The sequence below is a fragment of the Pogoniulus pusillus genome, unplaced genomic scaffold, assembly GCF_015220805.1.
Source record: "Pogoniulus pusillus isolate bPogPus1 unplaced genomic scaffold, bPogPus1.pri scaffold_169_arrow_ctg1, whole genome shotgun sequence".
NCBI lineage: Eukaryota > Metazoa > Chordata > Aves > Piciformes > Lybiidae > Pogoniulus > Pogoniulus pusillus.
In genome coordinates, this window is record NW_026974601.1 from 16,557 (window position 1) to 33,441 (window position 16,885).

The following is a 16,885-nucleotide window of genomic DNA, read 5'->3' on the forward strand; positions in this document are numbered from 1 at the left end:
CATTTCTATGGTTCTTCAATGGGGCTAGGATGTAAACGTGTTTCTGCTTGAAAGGAAAGCAGCTAGGAGAAAGTTTCTTTTGCCAGTGTGTGACGCAGGTGGAAAGCTGCAGAATGGTGCAGAGGTTTCCAGGGTAGGTCATTCCTGACTTGGTCTATAAGCAGAAAGAATGCTTTTTTTAAAGCGAATTCCTATGGTTCTTCAATGGGGATAGGATGTAAACGTGTTTCTGCTTCAAAGGAAAGCAGCTAGGAGAAAGTTCCTTTTGCCAGTGTGTGAGGGAGTTGGAAAGCTGCAGAATGGTGCAGGAGATTCCAGGCTAGACCATTCCTGGCTGGGTCTATAAGCAGGAGTGCTTTTTCTAAACAGCATTTCAATGGTTCTTCAATGGGGCTAGGATGCAAACATGTTTCTGCTTCCAGGGAAAGCAGCTAGGAGAAAGTTTCTTTTGCCAGTGTGTGACGCAGCTGGAACGCTGCAGAATGGTTCAGGGGATTCCAGGCTAGGCCATTCCTGGCTGGGTCTATAAGCAGCAGGAGTGCTTTTTCTAAACGGCATTTCTATGGTTCTTTAATGGAGCTAGGATGTAAACGTGTTTCTGCTTCAAAGGAAAGCAGCTAGGAGAAAGTTTCTTTTGCCAGTGTGTGAGTGAGCTGGAAAGCTGCAGAATGGTGCAGGGGATTACAGGCTAGGCCATTCTTGAATGGGTCTATAAGCAGAAGGAGTGCTTTTTGTAAATCGAATTTCTATGATTCTTCAAAGGGGCTAGGATGTAAACGTGTTTCTGCTTCAAAGGAAAGCAGCTAGGAGAAAGTTTCTTTTGCCAGTGTGTGACGCAGCTGGAAAGCTGCAGAATGGTGTAGGGGATTCCAGGCTAGGTCATTCCTGACTGGGTCTATAAGCAGAATGAGTGCTTTTTCAAAACGGCATTTCCGTGGTTCTTCAATGGGACTAGGATGTAAACGTGTTTCTGCTTCAAAGGAAAGCAGCTAGGAGAAAGGTTCTTTTGCCAGTGTGTGACGCAGCTGGAAAGCTGCAGAATGGTGTAGGGGATTCCAGGCTAGGTCATTCCTGACTGGGTCTATAAGCAGAATGAGTGCTTTTTCTAAACGGCATTTCTATGGTTCTTCAAAGGGGCTAGGATGTAAACGTGTTTCTGCTTCAAAGGAAAGCAGCTAGGAGAAAGTTTCTTTTGCCAGTGTGTGACGCAGCTGGAAAGCTGCAGAATGGTGTAGGGGATTCCAGGCTAGGTCATTCCTGACTGGGTCTATAAGCAGAAGGAGTGCTTTTTGTAAAGCGAATTTCTATGGTTCTTCAATGGGGCTAGGATGTAAACGTGTTTCTGCTTCAAAGGAAAGCAGCTAGGAGAAAGTTTCTTTTGCCAGTGTGTGAGGGAGCTGGAAAGCTGCAGAATGGTGCAGGGGATTCCAGGCTAGGTCATTCCTGAGTGGGTCTATAAGCAGAAGGATTGCTTTTTCTAAACCTAATTTCTATGTTTCTTCAATGGGGCTGGGATGTAAACGTGTTTCTGCTTCAAAGGAAAGCAGCTAGGAGAAAGTTTCTTTTGCCAGTGTGTGAGGGAGCTGGAAAGCTGCAGAACGGTGCAGGGAATTCCAGGCTAGGCCATTCCTGGCTGGGTCTATAAGCAGAAGGAGTGCTTTTTCTAAACGGCATTTCTATGGTTCTTCAATGGGGTTAGGATGTAAACGTGTTTCTGCTTCAAAGGAAAGCAGCTAGGAGAAAGTTTCTTTTGCCATTGTGTGACGCAGCGGGAAAGCTGCAGAATGGTGCAGGAGATTCCAGGCTAGGTCATTCCTGGCTGGGTCTACACGCACAAGGAGTGCTTTTTCTAAACAGCATTTCTATGGTTCTTCAATGGGGCTAGGATGTAAACGTGTTTCTGCTTCAAAGGAAAGCAGCTAGGAGAAAGTTTCTTTTGCCAGTGTGTGACGCAGCTGGAACGCTGCAGAATGGTGTAGGGGATTCCAGGCTAGGCCATTCCTGGCTGGGTCTATAAGCAGAAGGAGTGCTTTTTCTAAACGGCATTTCTATGGTTCTTCAATGGGGCTAGGATGTAAACGTGTTTCTGCTTCAAAGGAAAGCAGCTAGGAGAAAGTTTCTTTTGCCAGTGTGTGACGCAGCTGGAAAGCTGCAGAATGGTGCAGGGGATTCCAGGCTAGGTCATTCCTGACTGGGTCTATAAGCAGAATGAATGCTTTTTGTAAAGCGAATTTCTATGGTTCTGCTCTCCCTCAGCTTCAAACCATTCCCCTTGCCCTGTCTTTAGACACCCTTATGGAAAAAGTCTCTCTGCAGCCTTCCTGCTGCAGGTTCCCTTCAGGTACTGGGAGGTAGCTTTAAAGTCTCCCTGGAGTCTTGTCCCCTTCAAGCTTAGCAGCCCCAGCTCCCTCAGCCTATCCTCTTAGAAGTGCTCCAGCCCTTGGCTCATCCTCGTGGTCCTGCTCTGAACTGGTTCCAGCAGTTTTTCGTTCTTCAGCTGGACTGTGGCCATGTGGAATGTTTTGGGTTGTGCTTTTGCCTTTGCATGCTGAAAGACTTCCTGTGTTACCTTAGTAGTACGTTTCATGTGCAAGGTTCCTGTCTGTGATCTCTTGCTGCTGGGGAAGTCATGAGCTACCTGTGGGGGTGTGAAATGCAATAAGCTTCGATCGCGTTGCCTGCATGGATGTGAGGGGACAAAGTACTGCTGAGAAGCTTTTTTGTACCATTCTCTTCCCCCTTCCCCTCTTGCCTTTAAGGGAACACACACAGGGAGAAGCTTACTGAGCGCCCTCTGACATGCTGTAGGAATTCTTTGCTTTGCAGTGTTTTACACTGTGGCTCTTCAAACCTGTAACCCATCTGCTTTCCATTGCCAGCGAGCTGACCATCCGTACTACCGTCGCCTTGAATGCCTCCAACCAGCAGTGTTTGCTGCCAGACAGACACCTTGAGAAGACAGAGGACATGGTTAAGTTCATGAAGGATATCTTGGATGGTGCTGCTGAAGTAAGTCTTTGTTGTGGCTTGAGATATATTGGTTGGTGTTTGGTTTTTCCCCCCTTAGCTGCGGTGGCTCCGATTGTTACGCCGTGTGATTTATCTTCCTGTCCTGGCTGTCTTCCCGTGTTGGGTGCTGGCAGTGAATACGTGGTGAGGAGTGCTTGGGGTGTGCCATCCTTTGCTGTTCTCACTGTGGGAACTCCAAGAGCCATGGAATGGGTGCGTTATGAGTGATGCACAATTAATAATCAATATTAATGTTGGTATCCAGGCAAAGGTTGTTAATAACTACAACCAACCTGTTTCTTATCATTCAGTCTCTGCAGAAAGCTTATTGACAAGGTTCAAAGCACACAGCTGGGGTATTTGTACACTTAGAATCGTGGAATCAGCCAGGTTGGAAGAGACCTCCAAGCTCATCCAGCCCAACCTAGCCCCCAGCCCTCTCCAGTCAGCTAGGCCATGGCACTAAGTGCCTCATCCAGGCTTTTCTTGAGCAGCTGCAGGGATGGCGACTCCCTAGGCAGCCTCTGTGGTCTGAGAGTAGAGCAGCAACTTGCTGTTAGTTTGCTGTGATGGTCTCAAACAACTGTGGGAGAGTTTGGCCTGAGCCTGTTGGAATGCTTAGCCTTACTGGAGGAGCTGGGAGCGTCTGGGCAGCATGAAATGCAAGAGCAATTGCTTTTCACTTCCTTCTTAAGGGACTTAAGGGTTGGGAGGTCTGAGGAATGAACTGTTGGGATCATAACTGCAAAGTGTCAGCAGTTTTGACATGGTTCCATTTGACATTGCAGGCACGGGCTGGTGATGGACTTCTGCAACGAAGCAAGAGAGTCATCTATGAGGCCAAGGCTGCTGTAATGGTAGAGTTCATTGCTTATTCAGTGAGGTGATGCTCTTGTCAGTCAAGAAGGACTTAGTTGCAGAGGCTTTGGAAATGCTTTGATGTAAGCTTGTTGCCATGCTGTGCCTAGTGTATCTATTGTCACTATTTAGAACTAGGCTTAAACCAAATGAACTTCTTGATTAAAACAGCCAATCATGTCTGCCACAGTTCTAACTGTTCCACCTGCATGAATTTCACATTTTTCACTCTGCTGTTAGTCTGACATATTTTAAGGGACAGAATAATGAAAATCCAACCTCTTTTCCTTGAGCTTTTTGCCATGGCTTCAGAGGTTCTTTTGTGTTCTGAGCAATGTTTTGGTTTCAGTCTGTCCCAGTCCTCTGTCAGCCTCCCAGACAAGAAATCTCTGCTCCTGTTGAGGCGGAGCAGCTTCTGTCTGTTGTTACTTGTCCTAGTGCTGAGCACCACCAAGCAGCAGCTGGGCCCTTGGTGCTGACCCCTGCCCCTTGGTAATGTATAGACGTTCATGAGATCCCTTCTCTTCCCCCGACTAAACAGCTCCCCCCCCTCCTCTTCACTCCCCCCCCCCACCTCTTCTCTCCCCCCCTCTTCGCTCTCGCCCCCCCCTCCTCTCTCCCCCCCCGCCCCCCCTCTTCGCTCTCCCCCCCACCCCCCTCTTCGCTCTCCCCCCCACCCCCCTCTTCGCTCTCCCCCCCACCCCCCTCTTCGCTCTCCCCCCCACAATAACGAGAGCCACACCAGAGGCCAGAGCTGTGCTGTCTCAGCAAGCAAAGGGCAAAGGAGGCAATGAGATGCTGTAGGGACTCTGACTCCTGCTGCCAGGCTGCAACAAGAGGAAGGGAGATTCTGGCCCCCAACAGGTGAAAACAAGAGAGGAGCAAGGCAGGAAGCACAAAAGCAAACCTCTCTCATGAAGGAAACAGCACAACTTCAAGCACAGCTTTCAGCACAGCATACCAAGGAGGAACAGAAATCCCAAGCAGAGCAGAGGGGAGGAGTGGCTTAGAGAAAAGCAAAAGCACCCCACAAAGCACACAGCCAAAACACCACCCCACAAAGGACACAGCCAACCTACCCCCGCAAAGGGGAGCAGCCAAAGGCTTCTGCCTCTCCTGGGGCAACTTAAAAAGGGGAGGTCAATTGAAGTCTCCTCCCACCCCAGCTGTGGCCACTTTGCCCTCCCTGCTCAGTGCCCTTTATAAGCAGAGCAGGAGGAGCCCAGCCCCAAGCTGGGCCCATTGCGGGCCAAGGGATCCTCCGCCTGGCATCCCAGGTGAGTGCGCACGGGTGAGCACCGGGTGTGTGGTGGAGGGTTTCAAAGGCCGGGGGGCCTGGCTGGCCCCCCGGCTAGCTAGGGCCACCTTAGGGCTGGGCTACTGACCCACTGCAACATCCCCCTTAGCTCACGGGTGCTAAGTCTGTGTTGTTACTGAGGCTGAGGTTTCTCTAGGAGGTTGGATCCTCGAGGGTTTTGCTCTGGGTTCTGCGATGGAGGCAAAGATGGAGCAGGAGCACCAACTGGAGCTGGTAATGGACCAGCAGCAGCAGCAGCTGGTAATGGAACTGGTAATGGAGCCGAAGCTGGTAACGTAGAGTGGAGAGGAGGAGGAGGAAAGCAGCAGAGACTGCCCGGGGGAAGGCAGAGAGTGGGGGAGGATGGCAGGGGCTGCCCGGGGAAAGGTGGAGGGCAGCGGCAGGAGGGCAGGGAAGAGGTACAGAGCTTTCAGATGCTGAGCTTCAACAGAAAGACCTGATGGAAAAGAAAAGAGACTAACTTGTTTAGCAAAAGTACTCTCTGGAATTTCCCAAATCACTTATTTATTGAAGGGAGTCATTTGTTGGTCATTGTCATCACGAGAGAGGACCTTTTGGTTTGCATTAGGGTGGTTTGGGCTTGCCTGTAACTCCAGGCCCCTCAGAAATTGACAGGGGGGGAAAATCCCCAACCCATGGATGTTCTCTTGGTTGTCTTTAATAGATAAACAAAGAGCAAGTGCGACCGAAAGAGCTTTGCAGGTAACAACTCTGTAACACTGTTTGGAGAGTTTTGAATTGGTCATTACCAGCGAGATCAAGGTAGTGCCCCTTGGCCTTGCTGCATGTGGTGAACTGCTCCTAACACAGCCCAGCTGAACACAGAGTCAGGTGAAATGAAGGCTGAAGAGATAGGAAAAGTCTTTCTCAGCCTCATAGCTAAAGACAGTTTAGTTTCCCCAAGAAGTCCCATTCTACCTGTTGTGCATTGGTTTGATGCCAAAGCCAAACAACTGCCCCAGACCTTTCTATTTTCTCAGCTTTGGTGTAAATGAATATGAATTGAGGTTGGATGAGGCCTTGAGCAGCCTGTTGCAGTGGGAGGTATCCCTGCCTAGAGCAGAGGGTTGGGACTGGATGATCCTTGAGGTCCCTTCCAACCTAAACCATTCAATGAAGTCTTTTATCAGTCTTTTATAGGATTAGTGACAGTGGGGAATGTTTGCTTGCTATGAGATGAGGGAGCTGTTTCCTAAATGGAATGTTCATTAGTTCTTTAGCACCTGAAAATGTTGGCAGGCTACTTGATAAACCTCCTGGAACACAGGGGCCTGTTGAATTGTTTTCCCAGTGCCTGAACAACTTACAGTGCTGTAATGGGTTAGCCTCCTGTTTCCCTCCAACACAGAAGTGAGGCAAAAGTAACACAGCCAAGGAAAAACCCTCTGGGTTGAGATCAAGAGGTAAATACAAAATGAGATCCTGCAGTGCACAATTACCTTAGCCTGTTTCTGTTTGCAGAAAGCAGGAGTCAGCCACCTGCCACCCATCCCCTCCTGATCCCAACCCCAGAAACCCAAAGCAGCACTTGGCACAGGAGGTCTCTCGTGTTGCAGTCTCACCTTCACGCCCTGGAATACTTTGCTTCAGCCAGCAGCATGGGGTTGGATACCAACAGCAGAGTCGACTTAACCTGTGACTAAGTGGACTTTAAGTGTTCTGACTCCACAGTAGAACTTGATAAAGAAAGATGTGAATGGAAGCAGGCTCTGACTGCTCTGTGTAACTGATGAGAAGCTTTCTGAAGGAGGTGAATTTGTTTTACAGCCCTTCACTCAGCTGGTTACAGATCTTCAAGGTAGCTGCTGGTGCAGTGTCTGTTGGAGACTGTTAGCCACTCTGAAGGAGGGAGTTAGTGGAGCATCATAGGAACATGTAGAGAGATTGGTCAGTAAAAGGCATTTGTGTTACCCTTTTTAGTCATTTGAGTCACTTTTATTGTAATCCCATGGCTGAGAGCAGGACTCCTTTGTGTCCAGGGTTAAAATCTTCAAGGAGAAACAGTGCCAAGGCTCTGAATTGATTTGGACTTGGTGCTGCTAGTTACAATGTAGGACAGTTAAGGCAGTCCTATGTTTTGTGATTTGTCTGTTTTCCTACCGTTCTAGTTTTGGCTCAGGCTAGTGTGAAGTGTCTCTGGATCGAGGTCCTTGTGGTCCCTTCTGACCCTGACTGATTCTATGATTCCAGCAAGCAGCTTTTGACTTAAAAACCCCTGAGGTCACTGCAGCACCTCTCTATGGAATAAAAGAAAGGGATTTTGCTGCACTGCTGAGAACTGTTTCCAGCTCTGAGCCTTTGTTTTTGTGGTTGTTTTTGGTTCGTGTTTATAAACAGCAGTAGCTAAGCAATCCTCCCTGAGCTATGGACCAGAATCTGCTGCATCCTGTGCAAGAAGCAGATCCCAGTGTGATCTGGTGCAGCTGTAGCACTTCCTAACTGCTAGGTTTGGGAGGAGGGCATGTGTCTCAGTCGTTTCTGAGCTGTGATAGCAATCAGGTGTCTGCTTAAGTCTTGAACCTCTGCCACGTGCTGCCACGTTCACCAGATCTTTCTCCCGGCTTCAGGGAGAGAAGGAGTGTACAGCTCCCAGAGTGGGTGTCAGAAGCGATGTGAAGTGAAAGGGGTTTGCTGTGGTCATGCAGAAAGTTGTGTGAGGGAATCTGGCAGTTTGGTTTTTGATTTCTTCAGTCTCTAAAGTTTTTCTTGAGCAGCTTCACTGCAATCCTTTTAAATGCACAGAGTATCAGCACAGGCCCTTTTAGACAGTCCTCCAGCTTTGCTGCAGGTCCCTTTCAGATACTGCAGCGTAGCTCGGAGCTCTGCCTTCTCTTCTGCAGCCTCAACAGCCCCAGTTCTTTCAGTCCTGCTTCCCAGGAGAGGTGCCATTCCTGCCTGGGTCTATAAGCAGAAGGAGTGCTTTTTCTAAACGGCATTTCTATGGTTCTTCAATGGGGCTAGGATGTAAACGTGTTTCTGCTTCAAAGGAAAGCAGCTAGGAGAAAGTTTCTTTTGCCAGTGTGTGAGGGAGCTGGAAAGCTGCAGAATGGTGTAGGGGATTCCAGGCTAGGCCATTCCTGACTGGGTCTATAAGCAGAAGGAGTGCTTTTTGTAAAGCGAATTTCTATGGTTCTTCAATAGGGATAGGATGTAAACGTGTTTCTGCTTCAAAGGAAAGCAGCTAGGAGAAAGTTTCTTTTGCCAGTGTGTGAGGTGCTGGAAAGCTGCAGAATGGTGCAGGGGATTCCAGGCTAGGTCATTCCTGACTGGGTCTATAAGCAGAAGGAGTGCTTTTTCTAAACGGCATTTCTATGGTTCTTCAATGGGGCTAGGATGTAAACGTGTTTCTGCTTCAAAGGAAAGCAGCTAGGAGAAAGTTTCTTTTGCCAGTGTGTGAGGGAGCTGGAAAGCTGCAGAATGGTGCAGGGGATTCCAGGCTAGGCCATTCCTGGCTGGGTCTACAGCAGAAGGAGTGCTTTTTCTAAACGGCATTTCTATGGTTCTTCAATGGGGCTAGGATGTAAACGTGTTTCTGCTTCAAAGGAAAGCAGCTAGGAGAAAGTTTCTTTTGCCAGTGTGTGAGGGAGCTGGAAAGCTGCAGAATGGTGCAGGGAATTCCAGGCTAGGCCATTCCTGGCTGGGTCTATAAGCAGAAGGAGTGCTTTTTCTAAACGGCATTTCTATGGTTCTTCAATGGGGCTAGGATGTAAACGTGTTTCTGCTTCAAAGGAAAGCAGCTAGGAGAAAGTTTCTTTTGCCAGTGTGTGAGGAGCTGGAAAGCTGCAGAATGGTGCAGGGGATTCCAGGCTAGGTCATTCCTGGCTGGGTCTATAAGCAGAAGGAGTGCTTTTTCTAAAGCGAATTTCTATGGTTCTTCAATGGGGCTAGGATGTAAACGTGTTTCTGCTTCAAAGGAAAGCAGCTAGGAGAAAGTTTCTTTTGCCAGTGTGTGAGGCAGCTGGAAAGCTGCAGAATGGTGCAGGAGATTCCAGGCTAGGTCATTCCTGACTGGGTCTATAAGCAGAAGGAGTGCTTTTTGTAAAGCGAATTTCTATGGTTCTTCAATGGGGCTAGGATGTAAACGTGTTTCTGCTTCAAAGGAAAGCAGCTAGGAGAAAGTTTCTTTTGCCAGTGTGTGAGGGAGCTGGAAAGCTGCAGAATGGTGTAGGGGATTCCAGGCTAGGTCATTCCTGACTGGGTCTACAAGCAGAAGGAGTGCTTTTTCTTAACCGAATTTCTATGGTTCTTCAATGGGGCTAGGATGTAAACGTGTTTCTGCTTCAAAGGAAAGCAGCTAGGAGAAAGTTTCTTTTGCCAGTGTGTGACGGAGCTGGAAAGCTGCAGAATGGTGCAGGGGATTCCAGGCTAGGACATTCCTGACTGGGTCTATAAGCAGAAGGAATGCTTTTTGTAAAGCGAATTTCTATGGTTCTTCAATGGGGCTAGGATGTAAACGTGTTTCTGCTTCAAAGGAAAGCAGCTAGGAGAAAGTTTCTTTTGCCAGTGTGTGAGGGAGCTGGAAAGCTGCAGAATGGTGATGGAGATTCCAGGCTAGGCCATTCCTGGATGGGTCTATAAGCAGGAGTGCTTTTTCTAAACAGCATTTCTATGGTTCTTCAATAGGGATAGGATGTAAACGTGTTTCTGCTTCAAAGGAAAGCAGCTAGGAGAAAGTTTCTTTTGCCAGTGTGTGAGGGAGCTGGAAAGCTGCAGAATGGTGCAGGGGATTCCAGGCTAGGCCATTCCTGACTGGGTCTATAAGCAGAAGGAGTGCTTTTTGTAAAGCGAATTTCTATGGTTCTTCAATGGGGCTAGGATGTAAACGTGTTTCTGCTTCAAAGGAAAGCAGCTAGGAGAAAGTTTCTTTTGCCAGTGTGTGACGCAGCTGGAAAGCTGCAGAATGGTGTAGGGGATTCCAGGCTAGGCCATTCCTGGCTGGGTCTATAAGCAGAATGAGTGCTTTTTGTAAAGCGAATTTCTATGGTTCTTCAATGGGGCTAGGATGTAAACGTGTTTCTGCTTCAAAGGAAAGCAGCTAGGAGAAAGTTTCTTTTGCCAGTGTGTGACGCAGCTGGAAAGCTGCAGAATGGTGCAGGGGATTCCAGGCTAGGTCATTCCTGACTGGGTCTATAAGCAGAAGGAGTGCTTTTTCTAAACGGCATTTCTATGGTTCTTCAATGGGGCTAGGATGTAAACGTGTTTCTGCTTCAAAGGAAAGCAGCTAGGAGAAAGTTTCTTTTGCCAGTGTGTGAGGGAGCTGGAAAGCTGCAGAATGGTGCAGGGGATTCCAGGCTAGGCCATTCCTGGCTGGGTCTATAAGCAGAAGGAATGCTTTTTCTAAAGCGAATTTCTATGGTTCTTCAATAGGGCTAGGATGTAAACGTGTTTCTGCTTCAAAGGAAAGCAGCTAGGAGAAAGTTTCTTTTGCCAGTGTGTGACGCAGCTGGAAAGCTGCAGAATGGTGTAGGGGATTCCAGGCTAGGCCATTCCTGGCTGGGTCTATAAGCAGAAGGAGTGCTTTTTCTAAAACGAATTTCTATGGTTCTTCAATGGGGCTAGGATGTAAACGTGTTTCTGCTTCAAAGGAAAGCAGCTAGGAGAAAGTTTCTTTTGCCAGTGTGTGACGCAGCTGGAAAGCTGCAGAATGGTGCAGGGGATTCCAGGCTAGGCCATTCCTGACTGGGTCTATAAGCAGAAGGAGTGCTTTTTCTAAACGCATTTCTATGGTTCTTCAATGGGGCTAGGATGTAAACGTGTTTCTGCTTCAAAGGAAAGCAGCTAGGAGAAAGTTTCTTTTGCCAGTGTGTGAGGGAGCTGGAAAGCTGCAGAATGGTGCAGGGGATTCCAGGCTAGGTCATTCCTGACTGGGTCTATAAGCAGAAGGAGTGCTTTTTGTAAAGCGAATTTCTATGGTTCTTCAATGGGCTAGGATGTAAACGTGTTTCTGCTTCAAAGGAAAGCAGCTAGGAGAAAGTTTCTTTTGCCAGTGTGTGAGGGAGCTGGAAAGCTGCAGAATGGTGCAGGGGATTCCAGGCTAGGTCATTCCTGACTGGGTCTATAAGCAGAAGGAGTGCTTTTTCTAAACGGCATTTCTATGGTTCTTCAATGGGGCTAGGATGTAAACGTGTTTCTGCTTCAAAGGAAAGCAGCTAGGAGAAAGTTTCTTTTGCCAGTGTGTGACGCAGCTGGAAAGCTGCAGAATGGTGTAGGGGATTCCAGGCTAGGCCATTCCTGACTGGGTCTACACGCAGAAGGAGTGCTTTTTCTAAACGGCATTTCTATGTTTCTTCAATGGGGCTAGGATGTAAACGTGTTTCTGCTTCAAAGGAAAGCAGCTAGGAGAAAGTTTCTTTTGCCAGTGTGTGACGCAGCTGGAAAGCTGCAGAATGGTGCAGGGGATTCCAGGCTAGGTCATTCCTGACTGGGTCTATAAGCAGAAGGAGTGCTTTTTGTAAAGCGAATTTCTATGGTTCTTCAATGGGGCTAGGATGTAAACGTGTTTCTGCTTCAAAGGAAAGCAGCTAGGAGAAAGTTTCTTTTGCCAGTGTGTGAGGGAGCTGGAAAGCTGCAGAATGGTGTAGGGGATTCCAGGCTAGGTCATTCCTGACTGGGTCTATAAGCAGAATGAGTGCTTTTTGTAAAGCGAATTTCTATGGTTCTTCAATGGGGCTAGGATGTAAACGTGTTTCTGCTTCAAAGGAAAGCAGCTAGGAGAAAGTTTCTTTTGCCAGTGTGTGAGGGAGCTGGAAAGCTGCAGAATGGTGCAGGGGATTCCAGGCTAGGCCATTCCTGGCTGGGTCTATAAGCAGAAGGAGTGCTTTTTCTAAACAGCATTTCTATGGTTCTTCAATGGGGCTAGGATGTAAACGTGTTTCTGCTTCAAAGGAAAGCAGCTAGGAGAAAGTTTCTTTTGCCAGTGTGTGACGCAGCTGGAAAGCTGCAGAATGGTGCAGGGGATTCCAGGCTAGGCCATTCCTGGCTGGGTCTACAAGCAGAAGGATTGCTTTTTCTAAACCGCATTTCTATGGTTCTTCAATGGGGCTAGGATGTAAACGTGTTTCTGCTTCAAAGGAAAGCAGCTAGGAGAAAGTTTCTTTTGCCAGTGTGTGAGGGAGCTGGAAAGCTGCAGAATGGTGCAGGGGATTCCAGGCTAGGCCATTCCTGTCTCGGTCTATAAGCAGAAGGAATGCTTTTTCTAAACGCATTTCTATGTTTCTTCAATGGGGCTAGGATGTAAACGTGTTTCTGCTTCAAAGGAAAGCAGCTAGGAGAAAGTTTCTTTTGCCAGTGTGTGAGGGAGCTGGAAAGCTGCAGAATGGTGCAGGGGATTCCAGGCTAGGCCATTCCTGGCTGGGTCTATAAGCAGAAGGAGTGCTTTTTCTAAAGCGAATTTCTATGTTTCTTCAATGGGGCTAGGATGTAAACGTGTTTCTGCTTCAAAGGAAAGCAGCTAGGAGAAAGTTTCTTTTGCCAGTGTGTGAGGGAGCTGGAAAGCTGCAGAATGGTGCAGGGGATTCCAGGCTAGGCCATTCCTGACTGGGTCTATAAGCAGAAGGAGTGCTTTTTGTAAAGCGAATTTCTATGGTTCTTCAATGGGGCTAGGATGTAAACGTGTTTCTGCTTCAAAGGAAAGCAGCTAGGAGAAAGTTTCTTTTGCCAGTGTGTGAGGGAGCTGGAAAGCTGCAGAATGGTGCAGGGGATTCCAGGCTAGGTCATTCCTGACTGGGTCTATAAGCAGAAGGAGTGCTTTTTCTAAACGGCATTTCTATGGTTCTTCAATGGGGCTAGGATGTAAACGTGTTTCTGCTTCAAAGGAAAGCAGCTAGGAGAAAGTTTCTTTTGCCAGTGTGTGATGCAGCTGGAAAGCTGCAGAATGGTGTAGGGGATTCCAGGCTAGGTCATTCCTGACTGGGTCTATAAGCAGAAGGAGTGCTTTTGTAAAGCGAATTTCTATGTTTCTTCAATGGGGCTAGGATGTAAACGTGTTTCTGCTTCAAAGGAAAGCAGCTAGGAGAAAGTTTCTTTTGCCAGTGTGTGACGCAGCTGGAAAGCTGCAGAATGGTGTAGGGATTCCAGGCTAGGTCATTCCTGGCTGGGTCTATAAGCAGAAGGAGTGCTTTTTGTAAAGCGAATTTCTATGGTTCTTCAATGGGGCTAGGATGTAAACGTGTTTCTGCTTCAAAGGAAAGCAGCTAGGAGAAAGTTTCTTTTGCCAGTGTGTGAGGGAGCTGGAAAGCTGCAGAATGGTGCAGGGGATTCCAGGCTAGGTCATTCCTGACTGGGTCTATAAGCAGAAGGAGTGCTTTTTCTAAACGATATTTCTATGGTTCTTCAATGGGGCTAGGATGTAAACGTGTTTCTGCTTCAAAGGAAAGCAGCTAGGAGAAAGTTTCTTTTGCCAGTGTGTGAGGGAGCTGGAAAGCTGCAGAATGGTGCAGGGGATTCCAGGCTAGGTCATTCCTGACTGGGTCTATAAGCAGAAGGATTGCTTTTTCTAACCGAATTTCTATGGTTCTTCAATGGGGCTAGGATGTAAACGTGTTTCTGCTTCAAAGGAAAGCAGCTAGGAGAAAGTTTCTTTTGCCAGTGTGTGAGGGAGCTGGAAAGCTGCAGAATGGTGCAGGGGATTCCAGGCTAGGTCATTCCTCAGTGGGTCTATAAGCAGAAGGAGTGCTTTTTCTAAACGGCATTTCTATGGTTCTTCAATGGGGCTAGGATGTAAACGTGTTTCTGCTTCAAAGGAAAGCAGCTAGGAGAAAGTTTCTTTTGCCAGTGTGTGAGGGAGCTGGAAAGCTGCAGAATGGTGTAGGGGATTCCAGGCTAGGTCATTCCTGGCTGGGTCTACACGCAGAAGGAGTGCTTTTTCTAAACGACATTTCTATGGTTCTTCAATGGGGCTAGGATGTAAACGTGTTTCTGCTTCAAAGGAAAGCAGCTAGGAGAAAGTTTCTTTTGCCAGTGTGTGAGGGAGCTGGAAAGCTGCAGAATGGTGCAGGGGATTCCAGGCTAGGCCATTCCTGATGGGTCTATAAGCAGAAGGAGTGCTTTTTGTAAAGCGAATTTCTATGGTTCTTCTATTAGGGATAGGATGTAAACGTGTTTCTGCTTCAAAGGAAAGCAGCTAGGAGAAAGTTTCTTTTGCCAGTGTGTGACGCAGCTGGAAAGCTGCAGAATGGTGCAGGGGATTCCAGGCTAGGCCATTCCTGGCTGGGTCTATAAGCAGAAGGAGTGCTTTTTCTAAACAGCATTTCTATGGTTCTTCAATGGGGCTAGGATGTAAACGTGTTTCTGCTTCAAAGGAAAGCAGCTAGGAGAAAGTTTCTTTTGCCAGTGTGTGACGCAGCTGGAAAGCTGCAGAATGGTGTAGGGGATTCCAGGCTAGGCCATTCCTGACTGGGTCTATAAGCAGAAGGAGTGCTTTTTCTAAAACGAATTTCTATGTTTCTTCAATGGGGCTAGGATGTAAACGTGTTTCTGCTTCAAAGGAAAGCAGCTAGGAGAAAGTTTCTTTTGCCAGTGTGTGAGGCAGCTGGAAAGCTGCAGAATGGTGCAGGGGATTCCAGGCTAGGCCATTCCTGGCTGGGTCTATAAGCAGAAGGAGTGCTTTTTCTAAACGAATTTCTATGGTTCTTCAATGGGGCTAGGATGTAAACGTGTTTCTGCTTCAAAGGAAAGCAGCTAGGAGAAAGTTTCTTTTGCCAGTGTGTGAGGGAGCTGGAAAGCTGCAGAATGGTGTAGGGGATTCCAGGCTAGGTCATTCCTGGCTGGGTCTATAAGCAGAAGGAGTGCTTTTTGTAAAGCGAATTTCTATGTTTCTTCAATAGGGATAGGATGTAAACGTGTTTCTGCTTCAAAGGAAAGCAGCTAGGAGAAAGTTTCTTTTGCCAGTGTGTGAGGGAGCTGGAAAGCTGCAGAATGGTGTCGGGGATTCCAGGCTAGGTCATTCCTGACTGGGTCTATAAGCAGAAGGAGTGCTTTTTATAAAGCGAATTTCTATGGTTCTTCAGTAGGGATAGGATGTAAACGTGTTTCTGCTTCAAAGGAAAGCAGCTAGGAGAAAGTTTCTTTTGCCAGTGTGTGAGGGAGCTGGAAAGCTGCAGAATGGTGTCGGGGATTCCAGGCTAGGTCATTCCTGGCTGGGTCTACACGCAGAAGGAGTGCTTTTTCTAAACGTCATTACTATGGTTCTTCAATGGGGCTAGGATGTAAACGTGTTTCTGCTTCAAAGGAAAGCAGCTAGGAGAAAGTTTCTTTTGCCAGTGTGTGAGGGAGCTGGAAAGCTGCAGAATGGTGTAGGGGATTCCAGGCTAGGTCATTCCTGACTGGGTCTATAAGCAGAGGAGTGCTTTTTCTAAAGGCATTTCTATGGTTCTTCAATGGGGCTAGGATGTAAACGTGTTTCTGCTTCAAAGGAAAGCAGCTAGGAGAAAGTTTCTTTTGCCAGTGTGTGAGGGAGCTGGAAAGCTGCAGAATGGTGCAGGGGATTCCAGGCTAGGTCATTCCTGACTGGGTCTATAAGCAGAAGGAGTGCTTTTTGTAAAGCGAATTTCTATGGTTCTTCAATGGGGCTAGGATGTAAACGTGTTTCTGCTTCAAAGGAAAGCAGCTAGGAGAAAGTTTCTTTTGCCAGTGTGTGAGGGAGCTGGAAAGCTGCAGAATGGTGCAGGGGATTCCAGGCTAGGTCATTCCTGACTGGGTCTACAAGCAGAAGGATTGCTTTTTCTAAACAGCATTTCTATGGTTCTTCAATGGGATAGGATGTAAACGTGTTTCTGCTTCAAAGGAAAGCAGCTAGGAGAAAGTTTCTTTTGCCAGTGTGTGAGGGAGCTGGAAAGCTGCAGAATGGTGCAGGGGATTCCAGGCTAGGCCATTCCTGCTGGGTCTATAAGCAGAAGGAGTGCTTTTTGTAAAGCGAATTTCTATGGTTCTTCAATGGGCTAGGATGTAAACGTGTTTCTGCTTCAAAGGAAAGCAGCTAGGAGAAAGTTTCTTTTGCCAGTGTGTGAGGGAGCTGGAAAGCTGCAGAATGGTGCAGGGGATTCCAGGCTAGGCCATTCCTGACTGGGTCTACAAGCAGAAGGAGTGCTTTTTGTAAAGCGAATTTCTATGGTTCTTCAATAGGGCTAGGATGTAAACGTGTTTCTGCTTCAAAGGAAAGCAGCTAGGAGAAAGTTTCTTTTGCCAGTGTGTGACGCAGCTGGAAAGCTGCAGAATGGTGTAGGGGATTCCAGGCTAGGCCATTCCTGCTGGGTCTATAAGCAGAAGGATTGCTTTTTCTAAACAGCATTACTATGTTTCTTCAATGGGGCTAGGATGTAAACGTGTTTCTGCTTCAAAGAAAGCAGCTAGGAGAAAGTTTCTTTTGCCAGTGTGTGACGCAGCTGGAATGCTGCAGAATGGTGCAGGGGATTCCAGGCTAGGCCATTCCTGGCTGGGTCTATAAGCAGAAGGATTGCTTTTTCTAAACTGAATTTCTATGTTTCTTCAACGGGGCTAGGATGTAAACGTGTTTCTGCTTCAAAGGAAAGCAGCTAGGAGAAAGTTTCTTTTGCCAGTGTGTGAGGCAGCTGGAAAGCTGCAGAATGGTGCAGGGGATTCCAGGCTAGGCCATTCCTGGCTGGGTCTATAAGCAGAAGGAGTGCTTTTTCTAAACCGAATTTCTATGTTTCTTCAAAGGGGCTAGGATGTAAACGTGTTTCT

General features: G+C 47.6%; 1 protein-coding gene across 9 annotated transcripts; it reads left to right on the forward strand.

The window, feature by feature from the left end:
* The first annotated feature begins 2,568 nt into the window (after positions 1-2,568).
* On the forward strand, positions 2,569-7,095 carry LOC135173963 (uncharacterized). Of its 9 annotated transcripts, none has more exons than XR_010301607.1 (7): positions 2,569-2,646; positions 2,880-3,009; positions 3,798-3,866; positions 4,217-4,359; positions 4,732-5,144; positions 5,322-5,437; positions 6,647-7,095. XR_010301607.1 is itself a non-coding variant. In XM_064141195.1 (5 exons), exons 1-5 carry the CDS (start codon positions 2,630-2,632, stop codon positions 6,822-6,824), a joined length of 432 nt encoding a protein of 143 aa, XP_063997265.1. In that variant the 5' UTR covers positions 2,569-2,629; the 3' UTR covers positions 6,825-7,095. The 9 variants fall into 9 exon arrangements, 1 of the variants encoding a protein (XP_063997265.1); XR_010301609.1 differs by lacking the exon at positions 5,322-5,437 and adding an exon at positions 5,850-5,887; XR_010301605.1 differs by having other exon boundaries at positions 4,732-5,437.
* Positions 7,096-16,885: the final 9,790 nt, after the last annotated feature.

Excerpts from the sequence above, each read along its gene's own strand:
- LOC135173963 (XM_064141195.1), top strand. Across the intron at positions 3,867-5,849 it reads AGGCCAAGGCTGCTGTAATG|ATAAACAAAGAGCAAGTGCG; the intron begins GTAGAGTTCATT and ends TGTCTTTAATAG. Across the intron at positions 5,888-6,646 it reads CGACCGAAAGAGCTTTGCAG|AAAGCAGGAGTCAGCCACCT; the intron begins GTAACAACTCTG and ends TTCTGTTTGCAG.